Raw genomic sequence first — 27589 nt, forward strand, 5'->3', positions numbered from 1 at the left:
TAAACTATGGTTGTTATTCAAAAGAAGGAGATTTGTTACATCATTGAGTTGATCATACAAAGTAGATATTATTGTTTTCCTTGACCAACTGAAAAACAAACAGGTATTAATGAACAAAATCTAAAAACTCTCAGTCTGAAGTATCATATATATAAAATTCATATTGATTTTATTTTCCTAAAAAAACAACATTGTCGAGAGCAAGGGTCAGTTTCCATTGGATGGTGGATTTTTCTAGAAGTAGGAGTTTAGTTTTTCACTTGGTTGAATAAATTTGAGATAAGTTTTGGAGACAAGGATCGATCTTTCAAGGGATACGATTGTTTTAGATCATGTGTGCGAATAGGGAAGAAAAATAGGGGTCTGCGTGAAAGATTTTGTTTCAAATGAGAAGATTGGGGCCAAGACTATTGCTTAGGGGGGGGGGGGGGCATTCTAAATACCTCTAAATATTTTTACATGATTACAATTTCATCAAGTAATGATTAAATTATGGTTGTCATTCGAAAGAAGGAGATTTGTTGCACGATTGAGTTGATTATGCAGAGTAGATCGATATTATTGTTTTCCTTGACCAGTTGATAAACAAACAGGTATTAATGAACAAATTCTAAAAACTATCAATCCAAGTATCATATATATAAACTTCATATTGGTTTTATTTTCCTAAAAAAGTATTTTATTAATTAAACACTCTTTTATTCTTATGTCAATATTATGCTAATGGGAATTATTTGTTGGTCATGCGGCATACATAAAGTCTTAGACATGAACGATGTACTATATGTCTATATTCTATTTTATTGTGAAATTTATCACACATTATTTTAATATCCGTGCAACGCACGGGCAAGAAAACTAGTTTGTTCTATAATATTGTGGTTTAGACATTTTTCTAAATTTTATTGTTTTATGTTGGAACAAATTATTATTCCATTGGCACAATAGTGTTCATTTTCGTCTAAGGTAATCATATAAGATGTTATTGTTCGCTGAAAATTGTACTCCGTATGTTATTAGAGTTAAACTATACAACACTTACAAGTTTAAATTATATGGGAAACTACTCTTATCAACAATTCTAAACCATGTTCGGTAATTTGGGTTATAGAGAATTTTGGAGGTATTTGGTCTCTTAATTATCTACCTTTGTTGGATTTTTCATCTAGACATGCATACAAAACCGATGAGACACGAGATTACAAGGTCTCTTAACTACTATTTTGCTGCCTTCACTGAGATTAGTGGAGCTGTGGAGGCCGGTGAAAGTGATGATTGTTGTGATCCGGTTTAAAATGAGAAAATGAGAAGGTGATAATAGGAGATGTTTTGTTTTGAAGTTAGAGAGCGGGTCTATCATAGTGTGCGAAACACGGGTATATAGTCAAGATAAAACGCAATCTTAAACAACAGTCTCTTGAGAATATACCCAAAAGCCACTATTATGAAATGACCCGGGCAACACCCGGGCTTGAACTCTAGTAAAATCTTAATTTAGAAACAGTACTGGATGTAACAATTTACAACCGCTGATATAGGCTACTTTTACAATAAAATCTTAATTTAGAACACAATATCCGTATCGGTCAAAAAATCAGCATGATCAATACTTTAACCAGCACAATTACACAGATGACTCATGTTAAAACCTAAGCCATTTCTTTTCTCTGTCCTTGCTCGTAAGAGCATTTGATGCAGAGGCGTGCCTGGCCTCTATCTCTGCTAAAGCTTTCCGAGTCTCACTCAGCTTCCTCATGGCTGCCTCATACACTGCCTTCTCCTTCTTGTTCCGATTAACCATCTCTTCCAATTTCCCCACTTGAACCCTCAACTCCTTTGCCTCTTCTTCATAGGCAATCAGTGACCTCCTATCTTCCTTTTTGTTCTCTTTACTCTTCTGTTTCTTTGAAGAATCATTACTATTAAGCATCTGTGAATGAGTTGCCAGGTGACTGTTGATAAGGCTGAACACATCTGGCCTCTGCTCTTTCTCCTGTTTTGCGGCCCGAGCTGCTTCAGCAAATTTCTTATCTCGTTTCCCCTTACCGCCTCTACTACGTTTCTTCCTATCTTGACTCCCTTCCTTTTTGCAAGACCTGAGGGCATGATCAAGAGACTGCTTTGGTGGGAGGACTTTCACAGGTATAGGGTTCACCATCCCCTGACCGGAAGAGCCCAGGCCCATTCCTTCACGGTAACCCATATTAGCCATCATCTTAGAAGCTACCCCTCTAGTGTGATTCTCCCACGTGGCAAATATAGTTGTGTCTGTCTGGACCCCCCTCTGCAAGGCCGTGGTCTCCACAAACCCCAACCATTGAGGTAGGCGGTCTTCTTCTGAATCACTGGAACTCGAGCCATCATGACTCAAATAATCACTTTCGTCATCGTCATCACTTGAGTTAGCACGCTGTGACAACGCGATTGCCTCATTCCCAACCATCTCCGAGCTTCCATCATCACGGAATACAATAACACCTCGATTGTTTTCGTCGTCCCAAGATTTGAGTTCAGCGTTTCTCCAAATTTCAGGTCTAGTCTTAGAAACTGCCAGTATGGTAGCTCCTACATGTGTCTGCCCCCAATTTGGTGAGACATACTTCTTTAGGGAAGATAAAGGCACCTGAGTTCCTGAAGTTAAAAAAAAATGATACCGTCAGGCAATAGCAACATATCACACAAGAGGACAACAGAAAAGATATAAAAAAAGGCACGACATTAACATAAACAGATGGACAAAAAAATCTTAGATCATGAAAATCACATAATCCAATATATGTGCCAAGTTTTGTAAGCATGTTATCATACCACCAAAAAGATCAGAGAAACTAATAAAACCATAGTTACCATACTAATCCACACAGCTCTGAGACTGAGAACCACTAAAGCTGGAGAGCTCTGTATATTGTTTCGCAAAATTAGTTTCTTACGATGACTTTCAACTGCCTAATTCAAGAGGGCAACTTTGTAAGAAGGTAACCCATAAGTCGATGACAACTCACTGTCCAGGCAGTTTAACGAACAACTTCCATATTGTGTAGGATACACTACTAAAAAATTCACTTAAAGGTTGAATCTGAAAACACTATCTCCTTTAGATATATACAGCAGTCTCCATATATAATGGTTCTGCAAAGCAGAATTACGTGCAAACATACCATGTGATAACCGGCAGTTAGCACCAAATCGACATCTTTGTTGAAGGAAGAACTTTCACATCTGCACTTAGGGGTTCTATCATCAGTACATGAAGATGACAAACACAAGACAACTAATTTTTACTCCTCACGCGGCTCAATGAAGCAAGGAGTTTCGAAAAACTAGTGCAATAACAAGAGGACAGCAGTATTTGCTTATCGGTAATAATTACACACTGCATCTTTGCGTATCCTTTTTACAAATAATGCATGGCAAAAGCGAAGAGCTTCCTTTTACAAAATTTCATGTCAAAAGCGTCGAGCTTCGGTTTAAACTTCCTTTAGCGTTCAGCAATAAACAAACTTCGACAGAAACAGAAAGTACAGAACATGCATGAGAATTTGTAAAAGAGAGATAGCAAAGTCCGCCTACATGCCTATGGTCTTTATTTTTCGCTTACTTTTGATTTCATCACTGAACTTATCCTGTTTACTTAAAATGAACAATAGCACTATTACTAAGCAACACCGATCATCATTATTGTATGATTTCAGAGAAGACACACATTACCAAATACCAATCATATTGATTGTCTTAGTTAACACCTCAACATTATTAATTGAGCTATAACTTACAAGTGACAAGCCCGTAAAACACAAGACTCTGGGAATTGGTGGTGACATTATACAGAGCTTCTAGCAATGGAAAGACTTGATCATGAACAAGGCCCAAACAAATAGAACCATGGGTGTTAGGCCTATGTTACCCAGCACTAAATCTCACCTCATGTATATTTGGCAGATACTTGGTCCTCATACCTAGATGTACTTGGAACACTCAAATTTAGCCAAACATAATATCAAATTATCAGAAATTATGAGTATGATACTCGGATCCACACCCATGTTTGATATGATGTCAGGTCACAGTCAGAATATAAGACTCCGGCAGAATAGCACAGTTGGGGGCCGGCCAAACAACCAAATTGGTAAAAAAAGTTGATGATGTTTGCCAAATTGGTAAAAAAAGTACAACATGTGACAAATTGGTAAAAAAAATAATGGAATGTGACAAATTGACCAAAAAACTACCACCTTAATTAATTAACTAGTCCTAAAAGTAAATTTGACCAAAATGCCCTTCTCGAAGCTATGGAGGACGAAGACTTCTAGGACCGAGGGCACGACTTTTTTTTTTCTAGAAATTATCTTCCATCTTAAGACTATTTTTATGTTTCGAATTTTGTTTCTGAATAAATATATTCCATCTTATAATAATTAAACTTCTTTAGTAGAATCGAACAATTGTCATAGTCTAACCCGCCTTATACTTCCGACCGGTTTTTGAAGCATCGAACCGACCCGACAATGATTACCTCTATAATTAAGTGATTTCGGGTATCCCAGTTAAGATATAGTATGTTTGTAAGATGGGTCGGACAATTCATATCCATTTTAAGTGAGATATTATAAGTCAATTTTTACTAGTAGTTTTTGTCTAAATCAGTTTCATTTTAGGTCTTTATGGATCTCAATATTTTTTATTGAATTATTAAAATTGGAGAAGTATCATATTTAAGAAAGTTGGATTGATTTCGGGTAAAATTGGTTTGATTTAAACTTTGGGTCATAATTAAGTTGCGAACGACGAGTATCTGATTTTTTTTTCCAGTTTACTACTTAGGAAAGGGTAGTTTGGTCAATTATAGTTCAAATAATAGAGAATTAGTTAAAATAAAAGTTTTTTGGCCAAATTGTCACCAATCTATACTTTTTTTACCAATTTGTCACAATTGACACTTTTTTTACCAATTTGGCAACTACCTTCCACTTTTTTTACCAATTTGGTAGTTTGGCTGTTGGGGGCCTGGGTCTTTCAACCTAAAGGTGAGAACTCAAAGGTCTATGACCTATGTGTTGGAGCACACTTTCCTTTGCACAGTTCGATTATAGGGATGAGGGAGATGGCTGACTCTTGGGAAACATATTACACTAAATGAACTCATCCCGACTCTTGATGTTTTTTGACATATTTAGTGTTTTTATTTAATTTTTAAAAAAATTATTTGTTTTTCTCTCCTTTATTACACCTTTTTTACCAACCGCTTTCTTATATATTTTACTAGGTTTACTTTTAAGGCATTCCGGATCCTTAATTCTATTTCGGTTTTCAAAATCGTTTTAATCTTTTCTCTCGATTTAAATTTTAAGTTTTTATAAAAGAAATCCGGAACTCGATTTTTAAAACCTGTAAGTTTACCTTGACTTTGTATTACATTTTCGCTCTCCCTTTTGTTTTTCATTTTTCCCTTTTCTATTCGCATTTTGAGATGTGCGTTCACCCAGGGACAGTTCTAAAGGATGATTCATGCCAGCCGACCCCAAATCATTTTGGGATTAAGGCTCTGATGCTGTTGTTGTTGAACTCGGCCTGAGTTGGACAGCATCAGACAAGGCAATCTCTCTCTCTCTCTCTCTCTCTCTGTGTGTGTGTGGGTGTGTCACACACACCCACCCACCCACCCACCCACACACACACACAAGTGACCGCCAAATTATAATTTATAAAGATTGCCACTTCAAGCAAAGAATGTATAAGTCGCCATTCACCAAAAAAGATAGAAGGGGCCAAATATTTTATATTTTACATGAAAAAATAGGAGGGTAGTTACACTGCTCACCATTGTATTCTCTGACATTGGAGTGAGGAAAGAAACTGTTGCAGAACAAGAATCTTTTAACTCGACAATTTGACCATTATACCAACGTCCATCAGTGTGGCGGAATCTGCATTTTGATCCAACACGGGATCTTGGCTCTTCCAAAGTTTCAACTTCAACGTCAGTTGGATTTAGATGTTCTGCCAGTACATCTTCACTTGATGATTTAACATTATCCAGCTTCGTAAACCCCTGCATAGCATTAGCTTCACGAAACAAACGTGCACGCTTAAGGCCAAGAAGTCCTTCCTCTGCATCTTTGATGGAAGAAATAAGCTCTTCTTCAAACTGTATTCATATACATTAAGTTCATGAAACAAAAAAGCCAGAAAAATATCTATTTACTCTCTTTCTCCTTCATTGATTTCTATAAATTTAGTTAACTTCAAGACACCATTTCATATTGATGCATCAAGTAATCGGACACCGAATCATATCAGGAGCAAGGCTTTGTTGTTGTGAGATAACCAGGGGGCAGCATCACATATAAACATTGAAGATACAACCATCAATACAAGCATTGCTCGATTGAGATAACATAAGTGCATAAATGAACACCAGAGGTAATCCTCTTTTAAGTAATGTACTAGTAAATCTTCTACAGATCCCAAGTGTTGAACCAGTGATCGAAGATACAGAATACTATGGAAGATCAACATCTTTTATGACTGATAATATCTGATTATGCTCTCAACCTTCTACACAAGAATAGCACATCCCGTGCTTCTGCAACCTATCAAGAATTTCACCAATGTACCCATTGATAAGCTCATAACTTCTCAAGGACCCAGCGGATCATGAAGTTCAATGATAGCCTTCAACAAGGATAGCAAAGGGAAATTCAACATGTCGTTCCTTATACTTTTCTATTAGTAGATTTTTTTTCACCAGTTAAAAAGTTAAAAGGTATTCCCTCCGTCCCAATCATATTACCTTTGATTAAAATACCCATCAAAAGGAATAAAAAAGGTAAGCAAATGAATATCATGTTTATTAACCTGTTACTCATCTCATAGCATAGTCCATGTCAATAGATCATACCACCAGATATGTCCACTCGTAATTATATCCTAGCTTACCACTCTCGCCCATTGTTTTATATCATACCACAGTAATCGAGCTTGGGAATAAATACCTTATAAACTATGTTACCCAGACACGGTTCGAAGGGTCGGGCACGGTTGTGTACCCAAGTGTCGGAGTCGGCTATTTTATGAAAAATTGTCAAGTTTTTGGTCTAAAATGAAGTGTCGAGTGTCATACACTCATACCAATGTCCAAGTGTCAAATGTTGGACACTGGTACGCGAGCTCATATGAACTATACCTATTGTTTTAAAGTTAAAACTAAGAAGAGCAATTTTTGAGATATAACAAAATCAATAAAACTAGAAAAGCTAAACTTTTGTGCATCGTAGCCTCTAATATTTCCCCATTATATTAGTAATGGCATTGCAGGCTGGTGAACAAGGGAGAAACACGCCTAGATCGGTACTGGAATTGAATCAAAGGGCGAAATAATGATTGGAGAAAAGCAATGGAATTGAATAAAGGAAAACAAAATGAAGAAAATATAATAATAAGAAGAAGAAGAAAAAGGTTGAACCCTAAAAAAAAGAATAAAAAGAGAGAAGATAATACAGAGAGAAGTTCGGCGTTATCGGGGTCGAAGATTAAAGCGTGTTTGATAGCAGAAACAGAATGCTTTTGCCCTTGTAATTGAACTTCTAACTGTTCCTCTAGAACCCTCTCCTCTTCCTCCGCCATTCACACCCTTTTCCACTTCCAATCGTTGACGGAGGAACCAGCCCAAATCTCAATTCTTAGACTATACTCGGGAGCATTGTTGTCAAAATCCCGATTCGATCATATGATTCTATGATTTTACGATACAAAAATGCTTCACCGATTCTGTATCCTACGATTCTATCATGTTTGTAGAATCTTACGATCCTATTTATTTGAAATATTCTAGAGGTATAATCATAATATGATTCTACGATCTTACGATCCTATGATCCGACTCGAGAGTAAACATATTAAAATATATTTTTATATAATGACATCGTAAAATCCAAATTTCATGTAATTTGTAAAGACATGTTCATGAAATGATACTAAACTCATTAATTATCAATATTTTGGGTATAAATAAGTGTTTTGATCCTCAATTATATATTTTTACCAATAAAAAACTATATTTAGTGAATTTGTAGAATCTTACGATTCTACGATCCGATTCTACCGATTCGATCCTACCCTCCCCATCAATTCAAAGTAAAATCCCGATCCTAACAACATTGCTCGGGAGTATAGTTCTCCATACTCCTTTTTCCCTTTTTTTTAAAAAAATAGAAAAAACAAGGAGAATCCCGTCAAATATGAAAACCACCCTCCCAACTCCCTCATTTTACTCTTCACTAACAAATCAGTTACCACAAAACCCAAAAATCCCTATTTTCTTGATTGATTAAACTTCCCTCCCTATATTCACAAAATCAAAAAAATCTATACATCTCTAATCGTTTTCAATCGTCTGATTAGGTATGTGTTCAACTACTACATCAAAGCCTTAAATGTTAATTGACTTAACTTTATGTTTCTTTGTCAATATTCATTGTTATATTGTTATACTAGATTTCATGCCCGTGCGTTGCACGGTAACCAAATAATGTTTTGTTTTAAAGTGAAATTATGAGAAATTGTATGTTCTCTTGTTAAAAATGTAAGTTCTTTTCAATAGGCGCCAAAATCCGATGCTCAGTGCTCTCATGTCATAAACTCCCTACATTCATATCAATTCCATACGTTTGTAAAATAATGTCGTCTTACTAAATAAAGTTGATCGGTTAATATCATATAATTGGAAAAGTGAGTATATAACTATATTCAAAACCACATAAATTTTGTCTAACTCCCCCATTTGTACAGATGCAAATCTATGTAAAGTCATGCCTCAGGGGTTACATGTCTTCGTTATGCGGTTAAATACAACCAAACAGATGAGGTTGTGTCGAATTCGTGTTTCATTAATCTGAACGAATATACATCATGCATTATATTATTCTATGTATCGATTGAAAATTTCGAAGTTTGTCAAGGGAATTTTCAATTATGTTTTGTATGAATTCAAATTATATATCCATATTTATATTACAAATTATACAATATTTTCAAACGTTACGGCACACTAATTTTATAGTTTAGTAATAAATTTTAAAAGTCCCCTAAATAGTAAGGTTAATGAACTTATTCTATACGGCATCTTAGGTAACGTTCAATACACAACCCTAACCAACCGCAATGACTAAAACTTGGGAGAGATGGTCTCTCACTAAGTTATTGAGAGACCAATCTTTCGTACCCATTTATCTGCTTTTCGTGACCCTTTTTTTATTGATCGGGACATTGTAATTCCATACCTATTTTACATAATAAAGGTACCTATTTTATTTTTAATCATGATATGTACCTTAAAATGGTCTCTCAATAAACTTATTGAAAGACCGTCTCATGAGACTTATCCGTCTGCGATAGCTCATTATCCATCCCATTTATTAGGATTAATGAATCAAATATAAGGGTATTTTATAATATAATACCATCTAACTTCTTTGGTGATAGAATTTCACAACTGTGTCGTGCGTATGTTACTATGATTCTAGTGTCATTAAGATTAACTTTATCTTTAGTTGTTAAAAAAAAAGTTCAGTACATGGTCAATAAGTTGTTCATTTCTTTTCAAATTCTTTTTTAATTAGTTACAACTTACAAATGATTGGGACGAAAAGATTATAGAGTTAGAACTGAATTAGTTTTAGAAAGTTTGGTATTTGGAGTGTAAGTGTATAACCAAACTATTGGGGTGAGCAGTACATTAATAAAAAGAGTGATAAAAGAAATAATATGTAATAGTTTCCTTAAAATTTATTCTATATATGAAAAGTAGATATAATAAAATAAATAAGAAGTTTTATTATGAGATAAGTTACTAAGTTATCATCATGCTAGGTATAAGGTACATACACTGATAGTTCGTATCCTATCAAGTATACAATTTTACAAAGAAGGTGGGGCAATCATCTTCTTTTGCTTCTAAAATATTTGTACTGTATGATCATGCATGCATATTTGTGTTCAATTTTTTTTAAATGCACTATTTCTTTATTTGTGCCCATATTTGAGTGATTTTGTTCTGTCATTCCAGACAAAACCTCCTTAATGTATTAACTATCGGAATTATTTTTTCACATACGGATTTTTACTCAATCACATACATTTTTTCATTAAGTTTCCATCTTCCAAATCTTAATCAAATTGCTCTAGTTATTAAAATTATTATCTATTTCAATTACTTTACTTACGTGTGTTATTTAAATTTATGAAATTAGCGTTTATTTGTTAATTAAATTTATGAATTAGGGTTTATGGGTGTGAAACTGTGAATGGTGGTGGCTGGGTAGCGGACTACTGGGTAGGGGCGGTGTTGTCGTCATCAAATTGCATTCACGAAGAGTTGATTAAAATCAATTTGCATTAACAGCAGTACAATACAACAATTCCTTTTCCTCTGGAAGCGAACAAAATTCGTAAAGTAAAAGAAACCGAACAAAATTGCTTGACTTTCTCCGTAAACCAACTTTCAGAGAGAATAAAATGAGATTTGTGAACCAAAATATTAAATGAATAAGTAGCCGTGGACCAAGTTGCTTGACAGTATTTGTCCAACAATATAATGACGAGGTATGGTGGGAGTAGATGGGCGTTTCTTGATCGGAGTTGATTTGGGTTGGGTGAGAGAGATCATAAAAATGACAAGGGTAAAATCGTAAATATTCAATGACAAATGTGTAATATTGTCAGCAATCTCAACTAATCTGCACCAAAAAAAGTTAAAGTACATGAAAAATCTTTAATTTGCATGGCACAATACAAACTTATACCTGTCGTAATTCAATGAAAGATTGAAAAGTACACAATACACAAATTTCAAGATAGGTAATACAAATACAAAAAGTAGTATACTTTCAATATCATAACCAAACGATGGAGAGTATATCATAAGCAAAGGTCTAAAAGAAAAAAGAACCTATTAAAACAAATAAATATAGGAATAATTAACGAGAATAATCCATACTATGGGTGCCCTTCTTATATTAATCCAAACTATGCATTAACTCACTTTAATCCCAACTATCCTACCACCTTCCCTGATTGCACTCGTCCGATTTTTTACCTTCTAATTCCGGTAATGGGCATTTTTTATTAAGAATCAGCCTCCTTCTACTTCTAACAGTTTCTTTCTCTCTCTTTCTTCCTATTTTTCTCCATTACTGGTACTTCTTAATTTTTTTCCCCAAATAATCATCTTCATCTCATTACTAGTTCTCCCGCCAACAAGTATTTCTCAGAAGACAGTCGATTTCCATGGATGCAACTACCAAAATATCGCCATCGAAACCACGCAACAAATACCTACCATTGTAAAGTATGCTGAACATCTTACTCTACAACTCCCCAAATTGACGCTTGGCAAATTTCCATCATTTTCAATTCAAACAGCAATTAATAAAAACCCAAAAAATCAAATTACACTGCAAACATGAATATTATAATCATCAACAATTTCAATTAATTCATTAGGTACTAATGAAAAAAAAAAGAATCAAATTTTCATGAAAAGGGCACCAACAGAATCGAATTTTGATGCCATCATTCATAATACTCCGTGGTGCTTCTGGTGGTGGAGCAGCGCTGAAGTATCTTCAAATGGTGGCTCATGGCTGTGGTGGTGGTTGTTAGTGACGACGAGAGCAAGGAAACTTCGTGGTGAATCGTGTTTCGCCATTGGTGGTCGAATTGATGACCGGATGTTCTAAATTGTAGCCTTGTAGGCTGGTGGTTTGAGTCGGGATAGAGAAGCAGGTGATGGTCCAAATGGAGCTTGGTGGTGAGATTAAGCAGGTGGATCGATTGAAGAGAAGAGCAGAGGGCGAATTCAGTTTCGGCACCGCATCGAAACTGAACTTATACAGTAGCCATGGTGGAGATTGAATGGTGAAAGTAATGGTGTTTGCTGATGAATTTTGATCCCATCATTCATAGTAAATATTGAATTTCGATGCTATTGGAAGAAAAAGAAAAGGAAAAAAATTGAATTTTGAATATAAACCGTGTGATTTGAATCCTATTCATTAAAGGAACAACCACAGAGCTGAGGTGTCGCTCTGTGGTTAAAAGTCAATTTGTCAAACAACAGTTTTTGGTTTCCTGATTTTAAGGCTCACGTTCAAAATGAGAATTAATTAGGCATCACTGTGTACAATTCATTTACAATTACAATAAACATTATATGGTGAAAGAAATAATCCAACACCTAACCAGAATAATAATATGATCAAACTCTTTCATCAAATTATTTTTTCAAATTAATTAATTAATCGACCACAGAATAATAAATAAATATGCTTAACATCCCACAGAATAATAGATTAATATCCCATACGGAATAATAATATATTCAGTGACCATAGCAACCACATTACAGACTACCACCTTAGGTCCTTAAGTCTACCCATCTCTCATTGATTATTCAAGGTCAAGTTCAAGTTTAAATTTGGGGTACACGTGTGTGCGTCGGGAGCAACATAGGCTCTGATACCAACTGTGACACCCCGCGATAAAGCGGAAAATATAACTAATAAAATGCGGAATTTTAAGGAATTTTTAAAACTTTTAAAATTTAAAGCGCGGGTTCACCAAAATCTAAAACATAAATAAAGAATGCGGAAAGAAAGTTTAAATTATACAAACGTGATAGTCGAGGTGAGGGAAAATATATCCCTCGAATGACAATACAATAAAAGGTAGGTCTAAACAATCCTAATAAACCAACTACTAGGCCGAAGTGCTCGCTAGCTCACACATGTCTTCACCCCATGAATGCATCACTAATACCTGTCATTCATGTAAACATGAACGCCACAATCAATGTGGGGAGTAACTCAAGTTCTCCCGGCCACAAAATGTCAAAACGAACATAACAAGGAACTAAAACAGGTAAGTCATATAAGATACATACAAGAGATAAGAATATCAAGTTTATATGTAAACATGGCAAATATTTGAGATGGAACAAGATAGGCCAACATTAGCTTAATAAAGGTTCAACTGATCATGTGAAACAATTAAATAATATGAAAGACAGGAATATGGTCATTTATACAAATGCACGCATTTCAAAGAAATACAATATAGATATGAGATTAAAATCCGAATCATGTGAAGCAGTTAAGTAAGAGATCAACCAATGCAAATTACAAGAATAGAAACTGTAGCCATTATTTGGAAAACCACTTAACAAACATTGCACGGGACGTGGCTACTAAAGTCACATCCATACTTATGGCTTGCATCTCACCATAAGGACGGATGGGAACATCAATCCCGACGATCATATCGCAACCAGAGGGCTTATAGCTCACCCCTAGTGTCCGATAGGACCAAGACAAACAATAGACAAATACCAATATCTATAACCAAGCAAGACCTTTACTACTCATATATAAATATATAATTCCCCTGGTAGGACGACAATGGTACTCCCAAGACTCACCCTAGTCTAAATCGCGGACTCTCGGGGCGAAACGGTCCCCGATTCGACATGCGGCGAACAGTCCGCATCCAAGACTCGATCGACGAACGGAAGCCGAGAACCCACAATCGGCGAAACGATCCAAAGAAAGAGGCGGAAAAATATGAGCTAAACCCACAATCGGCGAAACGATCCGAAAGAGGCGTAAAGATAAGTCAAGCAATACGGTATAGTATAGAGGCACTATCATAAGAATAAGACTCAACCAAGCGATACGAATCAACTTGGAAAGAGACTACTACGTGTAATGAACCGATGATAATCCAAGTGAGACATTTCATGCCAAATCATAATCATAAATATGAATAAGTAACCTATTTCTTCAATATTTGTCACTTGAATAAAAATGTAAACAAACGGGAATGAACCATTTATAATAAGCAAAACAAGCATTCAATTATAAATGACTCAATTTAATTAAACAAGTAGAATAATTCACACATATTTGAGATACGATAAATAAATGAGAATGAACGGGTTAAGAATTCATATTATAGGTAAATGAGACATTTCATCAAATTTCGACTTGAATAAATAATAAATTCCACATTTATGATTAATGTGAGAAAAATATATGAGTGAACGATATTTAACGAATTAAGTCATATAGGACGCGAGATAAAATTTAAATAATAACCACAAACGAAATAATCATAAGTCTATGTCTTAATATTGGGTTGACCCAAAAACATAAAGTATACATGCTCAACCTATAAGCCCAACACGTAAAACATAATAAACCCAATGAATAAATTATAGTCAGCTCAACAATTAAAATATAGTAATCAAACACGCAATAAAATGCCGACCTAGCACACAGAGATGCATGCCCTTAGCTTTACTCGTATATTTGTTGCCAACCACGCTAACCAACTGCAAATAATAGAATTCCCATGCCATCAGTCAACAACCGTCCATCTACTAGGCAGCATAACCCACTAAATAGCAGCCCGTAACAGCCTACAAACCTCCCCACGACACCCTGTCACGGCTGCCCAGCAGCCCGTGAAACAGCTACCAAAACAGCACCCAACACGACCTATATAGAGGCACTTAACAAGAGATTTTCGAGTATAAACAAGATGGAATTTGACACATATAAAGCAAGCTTAACTCGGTCCCGAAAGACCACAAAAATTCGCTCCAAAACAGAGTTCAAACAACCTTGACATACGCCCTATTCCCGTCCCAAAACTGTCCCCATAACATCATAATCTCACACCCAAAACAGAGCCCAACTCAGCTCTGTCACGGCTCCCAAAGTCGAGTTCAAAACAGTCCACACGGGTCAAAATGAGACGGGAGTGTAAGCAAGGTTGAGACGGACATATTTGACTTCAAATTTGCAACTAAAGGCTCGAACTTTACAAAAAAAGAGTAGGAAAACCGAGTCACTAAATACGAGTTCTTAAACATTCCCAAGACGGAACCAAAGCACAGCTACTACAAGATTCAAAATCCCGAAAACAACTCACTCCACTCGTTCTAGAACGGAGATCAAACACGCACCCAAACCGTCTCATATCTTCACTCAACAGTCACCATTACCCCATCTAATTGACCACTATTATGACGGTCCCCAAAACAGAGGACGACCATCCCAAAATCGCCTTTACCAACAACAACATGAGATGGAACTTTACAAATGAAGGAGAAAGGACGCAAGAACCGAACTTTACCAAATAAAAGCACATAAAACGACCCATAAGACGAAAGTTCGACATTTTGTCGAGTAACCTATCACCGTTACCTCGTTGCCCTTTAAAACAGCATGCTCCCGGTCCACAGCTACTCCGAGTTGTCCCAGCTAACACCCAAACGTAGGAACGAAGGAAAAAGGCGGGAACTTCGAGTCCAAAGTAAGACGTCCGAACGGAAATAGATGGCAAGATGGCGTCTTTCTTACATGTAAAGAAGGAGAATGAGGAGGGGAAGCCAATGGTGTGAAAATAATGGAGTTTGGTTGAGAAATAAAGGAGGAAATGGAGGTTAAAGGAGGCGGAAATGGGGTGTGCGGCTCGCTGTCTTTATATGTTGTTCTTTTTCGAAGAAAAAAGAGGAAGAAGGGAGTATAAAAGGAGGGGTGGGGTTTTGTGCGTATAAAACAACAATAACCACACACTCTTTCTAATAATAATATATAATAATAATAATATATAGATGTGGGGTGTGAGAGAGTAAGTCAAAGAATAAGATATTTGTTGAGTGTGTGTACGTGTTGTCGGGATCGGATTGGTTCAGATTAATTCTAGTCTTATCAAGAGAAATGTGACGGTCCTAAGTTAGACGGGAATTATTATTACTGTCACTATTGTTATTGTCCGACTAAAAATATGTATACATATAAATTAAGTTTTAGAATATTCTTTTTACAAAATTCGTGCTTAAAATGAATTAATTAAATTAAATAATTTAAAAAAATGTAAAATAAATTAATTAAACGGTTAAATAAATTTTAATTGTCAAAATGAGAAATTCGCGGGTGTTACAATCACCTCATCTTTTAAAAAGTTTCGTCCTCGAAACTTAAAGGTAGCAATAAAGGTTATATAGAAAAATAGAACTAGACCTTCGAAATTCGAAACTAAAATATTAAAAGGGTTACTTTTTGAGAGACTTAAAATCCTTTTAGCAACTTCAAATAAAATTTTCCGACAGAACCAGATAAGGTCAAAATCAAATTATTTGTATAAATCAAAATCAAAATACTTTCAAAAACATTAATGGAAAGTTTTCAAAAGTATAAGTCTCATTCATGGAACGAAATTGCTCTTGTTGTGCACACAAGAACGCTAACTTTCCAAGTCAAAGACAGAATCAAAACAAAATCAATTCGCCGACAAGCGTAGAACGAGTTATCGAACGTCTCCAATAACGAGTTCTAACATCCGATCAACGTCAAAATCAAAAGAAAAGGCAATTCACTCAAATTTTCTTTTGCAAAAGCCACATGGAAATTGAAAGATTCAGTGTTGAACTAGTGTTGAACTTCAAAAAGGAATCAAATCCTGAAAATATACTGTTAAACTTTGACAAAGGAATCGTAAATAGATCAAAGTTAACAGAAATTGGATAAAATTTAAAGAAATCTCGGGTTTAGCAATTAAAATCATGACAAATGAGTTTGTACTCGAGGAATGAATAGGGAACTAAATCAAATTTTCATTTTCAAATATTTAAAATAGGCAAGGTTTTGCAAAAGTAATCATAAACTTTTAACAACGAAACAAAAATGATAACTTGAAACGTTTAGAAATTGTACGAAAAGGAAAGAACTTATATGTCATAAAAAAAAAAAAAACAAAGTATGCTAAGAGGATTCAAACTTAACCAACAAAAGAGTTATGATGAACTTCCCAGAGGTAAGGTTCAAAGTAAGGTCAACAAGGAGGAGCATGATGAAGCGAGAAAGAGAGGTACGGACGGTAACACTTATGGTCGAAGAAAAAGGGAATTTAGACAAGAAGGAAACGCCAGGTACTCGAATCCCAAATGACGACGTCACTCCCAAGGGTTTACTCAAAACACTTATGTTACATCATCTTAAGTTATTCCGTGAAACAAGGTACTTCACTATAAGTGTGATTTCACAACTTCAAATCCTCAACATCTACAGACAACCCCACGAGATCAAGGTCAAAGCTTCTAACAAAGCTATACTCATATCCAACTAGTGTCAACTATGAGTTTCTCAAAATGGTAAACCATCAATCAAAAATCCAATTTCAAAAGTTCTTTTGTACAATCTAACATCCCAAAGAGATCTTGTTATACTCTCGAAACCTAAAGCATAGATGATGACATACTCCAAGTTACGAGACAACCGCCCAAAACATCTAACTCATCTCAGCTCGGCATCTATCGATCCTAACTTATAATTACATCCCAAAGAACTCTGGCTACTAATCCTCATTACCGCAAAGTGGATACCTAACATGGTTCTCATGTAATCATCACAACACTCACGAAAGTATACCGACTATTCTAACCGCGAGTTCAACTCGAATTTCCAAGTAACACTTTCACCACAATGGCCAACAACGTCCTAGAGGTTTTTCCTTCCAAGCTCTCATCATAAACTCTACTCCATGTCAAAACCCAAGCAACAAAACTCAAGTTACCAAATCCTCAAATTCCAAGTATAAACAAGGCCAAGTTCCATAGTCTTAGTATCATAGGCAACTCACACTTAACACACATAATTCCACCGATCAATTATACTCACTTTACCAAAGAACTAGGTATAAGAATCACTAAGTATGTCTCACCACACTACCTAAGTCCTTCCAACATCGCAACTTCTCAAAACCAAGAGTTATGGGTCAACCACAAACAAACACCACAAAGCCAAATTATCCAACCAAGGTTAACATCCCGCAAAGGAGAACTATCAAAAGGTGTTAAAGGAGGATTAGCAAGGAATAAAGAACAAGTTGGGAGGGTACAAGATTAACTCTTAAGGAAAAAGAAAAGAAAGTTTAGAGAGGAAATAAGCATCAAGAAGTAAAGAATAAGGCAAGGTACACAAAGAATGAGTAATATCTCCGAGGAAGTATAAGCATTCTTCAAAGGTTGAAAGAATCTTCAATTCTCGGGAATAGGCACCAAGTCTTGATCACCACATTGTAAGTTCACGGTCATGATCCAATGGCACAACAGATATTAAATGACAATCAGCAAACATGTTAGAACCCAACAAAGAGCAACCACATTACAGACTACCACCTTAGGTCCTTAAGTCTACCCATCTCTCATTGATTATTCAAGGTCAAGTTCAAGTTTAAATTTGGGGTACACGTGTGTGCGTCGGGAGCAACATAGGCTCTGATACCAACTGTGACACCCCGCGATAAAGCGGAAAATATAACTAATAAAATGCGGAATTTTAAGGAATTTTTAAAACTTTTAAAATTTAAAGCGCGGGTTCACCAAAATCTAAAACATAAATAAAGAATGCGGAAAGAAAGTTTAAATTATACAAACGTGATAGTCGAGGTGAGGGAAAATATATCCCTCGAATGACAATACAATAAAAGGTAGGTCTAAACAATCCTAATAAACCAACTTCTAGGCCGAAGTGCTCGCTAGCTCACACATGTCTTCACCCCATGAATGCATCACTAATACACCCGTCATTCATGTAAACATGAACGCATACAATCGGTGGGAGTAACTCAAGTTCTCCCAGCCACAAAATGTCAAAACGAACATAACAAGGAACTAAAACAGGTAAGTCATATAAGATACATACAAGAGATAAGAATATCAAGTTTATATGTAAACATGGCAAATATTTGAGATGGAACAAGTTAGGCCAACATTAGCTTAATAAAGGTTCAACTGATCATGTGAAACAATTAAATAATATGAAAGACAGGAATATGGTCATTTATACAAATGCACGCATTTCAAAGAAATACAATATAGATATGAGATTAAAATCCGAATCATGTGAAGGAGTTAAGTAAGAGATCAACCAATGCAAATTACAAGAATAGAAACTGTAGCCATTATTTGGAAAACCACTTAACAAACATTGCACGGGACGTGGCTACTAAAGTCACATCCATACTTATGGCTTGCATCTCACCATAAGGACGGATGGGAACATCAATCCCGACGATCATATCGCAACTGGAGGGCTTATAGCTCACCCCTAGTGTCCGATAGGACCAAGACAAACAACAGACAAATACCAATATCTATAACCAAGCAAGACCTTTACTACTCATATATAAATATATAATTCCCCTGGTAGGACGACAATGGTACTCCCAAGACTCAGTCCTAGTCTAAATCGCCGACTCTCGGGCGAAACGGTCCCCGATTCGACATGCGGCAGAACAGTCCGCATCCAAGACTCGATCGACAGAACGGAAGTCGAGAACCCACAATCGGCAGAACAGTCCGAAAGAGGCGGAAAAATATGAGCTAAACCCACAATCGGCAGAACAGTCCGAAAGAGGCGTAAAGATAAGTCAAGCAATACGGTATAGTATAGAGGCACTATCATAAGAATAAGACTCAACCAAGCGATACGAATCAACTTGGAAAGAGACTACTACGTGTAATGAACCGATGATAATCCAAGTGAGACATTTCATGCCAAATCATAATCATAAATATGAATAAGTAACCTATTTCTTCAATATTTGTCACTTGAATAAAAATGTAAACAAACGGGAATGAACCATTTATAATAAGCAAAACAAGCATTCAATTATAAATGACTCAATTTAATTAAACAAGTAGAATAATTCACACATATTTGAGATACGATAAATAAATGAGAATGAACGGGTTAAGAATTCATATTATAGGTAAATGAGACATTTCATCAAATTTCGACTTGAATAAATAATAAATTCCACATTTATGATTAATGTGAGAAAAATATATGAGTGAACGATATTTAACGAATTAAGTCATATAGGACGCGAGATAAAATTTAAATAATAACCACAAACGAAATAATCATAAGTCTATGTCTTAATATTGGGTTGACCCAAAAACATAAAGTATACATGCTCAACCTATAAGCCCAACACGTAAAACATAATAAACCCAATGAATAAATTATAGTCAGCTCAACAATTAAAATATAGTAATCAAACACGCAATAAAATGCCGACCTAGCACACAGAGATGCATGCCCTTAGCTTTACTCGTATATTTGTTGCCAACCACGCTAACCAACTGCAAATAATAGAATTCCCATGCCATCAGTCAACAACCGTCCATCTACTAGGCAGCATGTGGACAAGGCCCTCGGGAACTGCGTCCGAGGGATCCACACCCGGCATAATCGACTCGAGGTTCTTTCGAATCGAATTAAGACATATTAGAGTCGCCACCAAGTTTTTTGGGAACTTGGAACCGTTCAAGTCAACTTTACACCTTTCATCGAAAAGCATAAAGCCCATCGACTACGAGTGATTAAAGATAAAGACTTGTACCCTATATCACTCGATTTGAATGACTCTCGTAATCCAATGGTATTTAGACGGATCCACAAACCATAGATCTTGAGTAAGGGGTGAGGGTACGTGTTGGGAAGCCCATAAGGACACCCAACCCCGCCCGTCGATAACGGCCTCTACTAAGTCAAGTGTCGGATTTCAAACAAGGTCATAGCTACTACGATGTATGATATGCAAACGTTGTTTTAACCCTATCATGTGACAACAATTTCTATGTCGTTTTAGATGCAACTAAACTAACTTTGTCAAAGTTGTAATTTAGCATGTGGGTTGATTAATCTAGCAACATTCAAAGCAAACAAACAAGGCTTAAGGGGGAATGGGGAGCCGTTGGGATCTACCTATTACAAACCAGGCATTTCATGCCGACACAACGATAAACAAATTACAACTCGATCTAATTACAATTGCTACATACAACTCAAAACACGACACAAAACACACGGCCATTGGGCCTTGAAAACCGTGCAAATGAGGGTGGCCCACGGCTCACATGACCCACGGTCCTTGGGTCACTCCTCGTAATGCGTGCTCGCGCTTAATCCCATCGAATTAGACATAAGGCTACGCACCAAAGCATGCATCAGCATAAACCGGGCCATGTTGCTTTAAACAACATGCGGTTTACTACGCTCCTACAAGCATTGGGGGACAACCGTCTAATCAAACAAGACCAAGGTTTTTGAAGAGGTTTTGACTCAAAAAAAGAAAGCTAACTTGAAAAAAATACAACTCGATAACAAACGATAATTACAAACAATGAAACAACGAGGAAATAAACGGTATAAAAACAAAACGAGAAAGGTAAATAAAACGGCCACCCCACGGCCCAAACCAACGGCCACCCTCACGGCCAAGACAAGGCCAACCTAGTTCCTAAGTTAGATTTATTGATTAGATCGAGTGATTGCGAAAAGGGATAAGAAACAAGTTAGAAAACGAGTAGAAAAACGATGTTGATTGATTGTCGCACGAGGGTACATTCACACGGCCTAAAGGGTCTAATTAGGTCAAATTCGCTAATTAATTTAACTCATCGAGTGTCAATAAGAAGGTGCTAATCACGCACTCTTATACTAGCGAGAAATTAGGTGAAAGAGAGAGATGCATTCAATTATTTACAGAATCGTCGATTGATTTTATAACTTACGTCGAAGCCACCTATCGTGTCTAATTAGGTTATTAAATTAAATTAAAGTCATCTAAATACGTCATAGGTTAACAATCAGAGGTTAAACTAACATGCAACGGGTCCTAGGGTATGTCGATTTGGCCGAAACAACAAGGAGGTCAAAAGCGAAAAGCGAAGTTAGATAATTGTTTTATTTATGCCCTACCTTGAACACGAGGATATGTAAATGAGACGGGGGTGTACGACCGACTGATGTAGCGGTTTCTTTTCCCATCTCAAGTCAACGCGGGTGTTCATAGTGGTACTTTAACTCATACTCGGACTAACTAGTTTCATAGTTAATTAAAAACAATCGATAAACAAGCGAAAAAACAAACAAAAAAAGGACAATAAAAAGGCATAAAAACGAAATGAAAAGAGAAAAGAGAAGGGGATTTGATGCACCCTCAACCTACATGTATCGTTGACACCGTCTTGGGTCGTAATCGATGGTAGATTTTATCTCGAGAGGCCGTCGTCGACGAAGAACAAAGCAAACACGGGTTTTGGAAAGTTTCTGGACAACGATTTTAAAACAGTGATATCTCCCTCGTTTCACGACGAAAATTCGATCCGAAAGATGTTTTGAAAACTAGAAAGAGAGGGGAACAAGGATCTTAAAGCAACCCCTGCTCGTTTTGGGTTAATGGGCACGAAAAACGAGCACAAACAGAACTGGACAGACAAGAAGAAACCGCGAAAACAGAGTGTTATTTCACTCTGTTTTTCGAGGGATCTCGTGTACTCTCAAGGGCAATTTGGCTCGTAAATCTTTGTCTAATGTGTAGATGGATGTTATGTGGTTAATTAGGAACAAGAAACTCGAATTTTTATGGAGTTTTGATGGAGGAACGAATGGGTTTTTCGAAGAGGACACACAAACAGTTTCAGTTTGTGTGTCGGTTTTGTTTAGGGTTTTTGAAGGATGTTTAGGGTTTGTTTCTGAGGTTTAAAGCTTATGGGTGATGCTTGGATGTATGGAGAACTTAGAGGAATGAATGTATGGTAAAGGGGTGGTATTTATAAGGAGTTAAAATAGGTTAAAAGAGAGGAGGAGGCAGTCGGGCTCAATCCCGTATGGCTGCTGTCCATGGGTTTTTGTGAGGGTTTGAGGGGGTTTTCTTGGTGATTAAGCTAGGATAATATGGGTAGGATACTAGGGTATGGGTTAGGGTTAATGGGTACGGGTCTTGGTAGTGTTTGGAGCGGGTTTGGGCTCGAGAATTGGCTCGCAAAAACAGGGGGCTCGGTTTATGCGTGGGCTGCTTGTGAGGGGTTTGGGACGAGGATTTGGGCCATGGTATGGGGGTTCGAACATGGGTGGATGGGTATTGGTCTAGGTGGGTTAATGTACTCGAGATTCGTGCCAATTCGCAAAGGAAACGGGCTCAAAAACCGAGCTAAAAACGAGCTCAAAAACAAGTGTTCAAAACGAGTTTTCTTCGCTTTTCAAATCGATTTTTCAAATCAATTAATAAATTGAAATAAATGACTTTTCAAATCAAACATTCTCATAAAATGATTTTTCAAATCAAATATTTATTTTATTTTCAATAAAATAAACTTAAGAAAATAAATTCAAAATAAAACTTTAATTTAAATATCATTTAAATTAAATGAATAATGAATTCACTTAAAAACACATTAATTTTAAATATCATTTAAAATAACAAAATGAACTTACTAAAAACATTAATTTAAATATCATTTAAATTAACGTAATGAATTCACTAAAAACATTAATTTAAATATCATTTAAATTAATAAAATACTTCATCGACGACGCCCATTCTACCTCGTAAAACGAGCTCCAAATAATGACAATGACAACTAAAGAATACATGTGTCCTATCATCATCGGGTGTTTGTCGGGTTCTCTATAAATTCCAATATCGACGGATACGGGTATCTACAGAGCCCCCACTTTGACTGAGGCTTGGACAAGGCGAAAGTCAAAGTATACCCCAGTCCCTCTCGACCGAGGATTCTTCGGTCGTTTATAGTCCATTAGACTTGCGTATATAAGCTCGCCAACCATAAGAAGAGATCATACCTGAAACTTCGTAGGGGATTGACTCTTGCTTCATTGCGTCAAATTGTCATCATTGGTCGTCGACCCATAAATTGCATATATGGTGGATTGAGCCTTATCCTTAGGCGCCTACGTATCCGTTTTCGACGGAATCAAACCCGCGTCGTAGTTCGGCAATCGCCGACACATGCCCAAAGTTTATCATCTGCGGCATTTGTCCAAAATTCATCATCTCACGACATTTGCCCAAAATTTATCATCTGCTAGCACTTGTCCGAATGGGACGGGACTTTCCAAGGAGGTTGCCGCCGCTTTCATCATTTGCTTTCAGCTACGGAATTCTTCCATTTCTTACTCTTATAATTGTATTGAATTCTTGGTGGATGTCATCCTTTACATCTTGATAATGGTCTCGAAGCCAACGGCTTGAGCCCCCGATTTGCAATGGCTCTAAAGTCGAAGACTTTAGAGCCCTCGGTGAAGCATATCCTGCTACATTTGAAACACAAAAACGTACTAGCAATAATCATCACATAAGCACATTTGGATCATCGATCTTGAAATTGGATTATTTGAAATACTGGGTCATCGACCCGAAAATTGAATTTGAAAATTTTGAATAATTGGGCCATCGACCCGACGTTTGAATTTGACATCACTTGGAATGTCGGGCCATCGACCCTTCGAAATTGAATTTGAAAATTTTGAATGATTGGGCCATCGACCCGAAAATTGAATTTGAAAATTTTGAATGATTGGGCCATCGACCCGAAAATTGAATTTTGAATTTTTGAATTTCGAAGGATTGGATCATCGACCCACAAGGATTCCACTACTTGGATCATCTATCCATAATTCGCAAAAAGTTTTTTTGAAATTTTGAAATTTTTGAAATCGAACCTTGACGGGTGAGCATGAAATACGACTCAGACACTTTGTTTTGAAATCGAACCTTGACGGGTGAGCATGAAATACGACTCAGACACTCTGTATGACTCGTAAACCACGTGGGCGTAGCCCGCTACCGTAAAACAAAAAAGGAAAATAAAACCGTAAGTGTGCATGGGTTTTAGTTCAAGTATTGACTCGTTGAGGGTAGAAATGTAAATTGGCCGTTCTGGCGCCAAAAGATGGCAAATGGGAATCACAAGGTCGTCGGACTTGGGACGAAGATTTCGTATGGCATGGGCGTGCTCCCGAGGGCACATGGGAATCAAGATCACTTGCCATTGACAGGATGGATTAAACTCACGGAGCAACAACGTTGGCTTCGCCCAGACACTAAACACATGTTGATTTTATGAGAACACTTAGACATCACACATCATTTTTGTTGGGAACATTCTGTCACTCTTCTCCTCGCCTCCTTTCTTTTCAAATGAGTTTTCATCATTTCTTGCCACCGCCTTCTTTCTTTTCAGCGGGCTTTTACTATTTTTCTTCCACGCCTTCTTTCTTTTCAGCGGGTTTTTCATATTTTCTGTTCCCAACACAAACCCACGTCTATATGACTCAAAGATCTTTGCCTAAACCGTTAGATAAAGCTCATTCCGAGACTTGACACTACTTATCTGAACCTATATCCTCATCCTAGCCTACATCGAGTGCTAAGACCGACTCAAACAAAGGTGGCTTCATTTGGACTTGGTTAAGACCCGTAAGAAACCGAAAAGATGACAACTTGGTTGATGAGTGGATTGAATCCCTTATTCTCAAGGATCGCCACGTATTCGCGTGGAGCGAAATCAAATCCGACGTAGTTCGATCCAGGTGCATTAAAGTGGCATTTTAATTGTGTGTATACACTCGAAGGTTTCACCTAAGGTATCATGTCATATCCCATTCTAGCCTGTAAAGTACCGTTAAATCCCGTGTTTGGGGTTAGGTGTAAAAGGCTTGGATCTTTGGGATGTGGAGCTTGGTAATAACAAGTTGGAATGGTTAACCATCATTCTCAAGGTTTGTTTTGTGGTGCTAAGGCCAAGGGCTATGGTTGCTGATGTGGTTGGAATGGGTGTCTCGGGTTTGATGAACCACGAGTGCAAATGGGTTGAAAAATGATGTGGGTTCAAATTTCCATGTCCGGGACCCTAAAGGTCGGGTGTAACAAAGACAAGCGGAATGATTCTCAAAATTCCCGACTATCCCCTCAGAATCGTCTCGGGAAGGACTTAGAGGGTAAAGAGGTTACTACTTAAGCTTTTGGGCTTCGCCCATTGAACTTCAACTATGGGTACTTGACTCGACTTCTGGCTTCTGTAACTTCGACATTCAACCAAAAACCTTTTGCAATAACTTCAGCATCTTTTTTTTCTTTTTTTCTTTTTCTTTCATCTTTTTTCATTTTTCTTTTTTTTCTTTTTTTTTTTCATTTTTCCAATTTTTCTCTTCTTCTCATTTTTTCATTCTTTTTCACCTTTTTTTTCTCTCTTTGAAAATGATCTTCTATTCATTCTCTCAGTCATAAATGGATACACCTTGAAAACTGGGCTTCGCCAACTAATTTGGGTAAGAACTAACAATTCCTTGTTAGAACGGGTTGGTTTCTTCTCTCTTAGAGATGGGATGATTTTGTTGGGGAAAAGGCTTGCCTTCCATCATCGATAGGGGAAACAAGGAGCTAGTCCGGGTTTGTCATAGAATCATCTAAAAGCTTGTCACAAACATTGGTTCAGATGGAGGTTTTCTACCACCGGACATGGAATAGGTAAAGGAATCAAACACGGGATCCTAATGTACCTTAAATTTTGAAACAGGACATATTTCTACCCCAGGGATTCCTTTGAGTGTGTTGTGCATTTTATCATGTTTCGGAATGATTGAGGATTGGAAACAAGACATATTGGGAAACGAAACTGCAACCTTTTATTGGAATGGCAAAAAGCTTAACAGACTCGAAAGAACGATTCCTAGGACACACCCTAGGTCATCGCGGGACAAACGACTCAACTTCAAGAAAGGAAAGTCCTAGACTCGACTCGACTAAGAAAAGAAAACAGATCCCGACTCATAATTTTTCAAATCTGTCTTGAACTTTCCCTTGTTCAGCTGTCAGCTTAGATGCTCGACTCTTGTCCTTGATCTCTTTGATGGTCGGCCTCCATCCCGAGGTAGTCCTCTGAGGATCTACGCCAGCGATGAAGGTTGGTGAATCGAATTGTCTTTTATTAACTTCGTTAATAAGAGGAGTACATTCTAGAGCAAGACTCCCGACTTGAATTTCATTCTTCGGGTTTGGCAAGAATTTAGAGCAATCCAAAAATATTTTCCCGATAAACACCCCTTTCAAGTGACATGGGCGGATAAGATGGGAATAATCGACATTGTCTTCGACAAAAACAAAGTTGGCGTGATCGCCAAATGGATTGGTGATGTTATTGGGTTTTATGGCTGGGGATTGGGAGCGTTCCGTTCTCAATCATGTCTTGAATTTCGTGTTTCGATCGATAACACCTTTCAAGTATCATGGCCTTTCCCTTGATGAAAGGCACGAGGGCATTCGGTTTATACCATTTACCTTGTTGATCAGCGGGAGGGTCCGGAGTTGGACCAATAGGCTTCACTTTCCTTGGGCTATGAGCCTTTGGAGAGCGTATGTATAAGTGCATCCGATATCGGTGAATGCCCTAGGTGTTTGGCGTTGCGACTTCTTCGATTGCCCTTCTAAGAGATTGATGGCTTCATCAATATGGGTCGTTCTTTGGGGCTTTGGCCTTAGACGATGAGGCCCCTTGGTACCCTTTCGGCTTTTCGGCCTCTTGCCCTTATGACATCATCTTCTACCTTTATCCCGATTCTTATCAATTCTTTGAAAGAGCCAAAATTCTGTATTTCGAGCATTACGGTAAACAGTCGTAGATTCTTTACGAACTTATCTACCATTTCAACTTCGTCGG

General features: G+C 37.0%; 1 protein-coding gene across 7 annotated transcripts; it reads right to left on the minus strand.

The window, feature by feature from the left end:
- Positions 1-1432: 1432 nt before the first annotated feature.
- LOC141626258 (zinc finger CCCH domain-containing protein 18-like) lies at positions 1433-7882 on the minus strand. 7 transcript variants are annotated; one of them, XR_012535867.1, is made up of 4 exons: positions 7498-7796; positions 5819-6145; positions 3159-3219; positions 1433-2631 (listed from the first exon to the last, which is right to left on the minus strand). XR_012535867.1 is itself a non-coding variant. In XM_074440175.1 (3 exons), exons 1-3 carry the CDS (start codon positions 7621-7623, stop codon positions 2605-2607), a joined length of 480 nt encoding a protein of 159 aa, XP_074296276.1. In that variant the 5' UTR covers positions 7624-7794; the 3' UTR covers positions 1433-2604. The 7 variants fall into 7 exon arrangements, 6 of the variants coding, with proteins under 6 accessions (XP_074296276.1, XP_074296275.1, XP_074296274.1 ...); XM_074440175.1 differs by lacking the exon at positions 3159-3219 and having other exon boundaries at positions 7498-7794; XM_074440174.1 differs by lacking the exon at positions 3159-3219 and having other exon boundaries at positions 5819-6108; positions 7498-7783.
- Positions 7883-27589: the final 19707 nt, after the last annotated feature.

The sequence above is a fragment of the Silene latifolia genome, chromosome Y (genome assembly GCF_048544455.1).
Source record: "Silene latifolia isolate original U9 population chromosome Y, ASM4854445v1, whole genome shotgun sequence".
Classification (NCBI taxonomy): Eukaryota; Viridiplantae; Streptophyta; class Magnoliopsida; order Caryophyllales; family Caryophyllaceae; genus Silene; species Silene latifolia.

Coding starts and splice junctions, on each gene's coding strand:
- LOC141626258 (XM_074440170.1), bottom strand. CDS start 2,443: ATGGTTGGGAATGAGGCAATCGCGTTGTCACAGCGTGCTAACTCAAGT.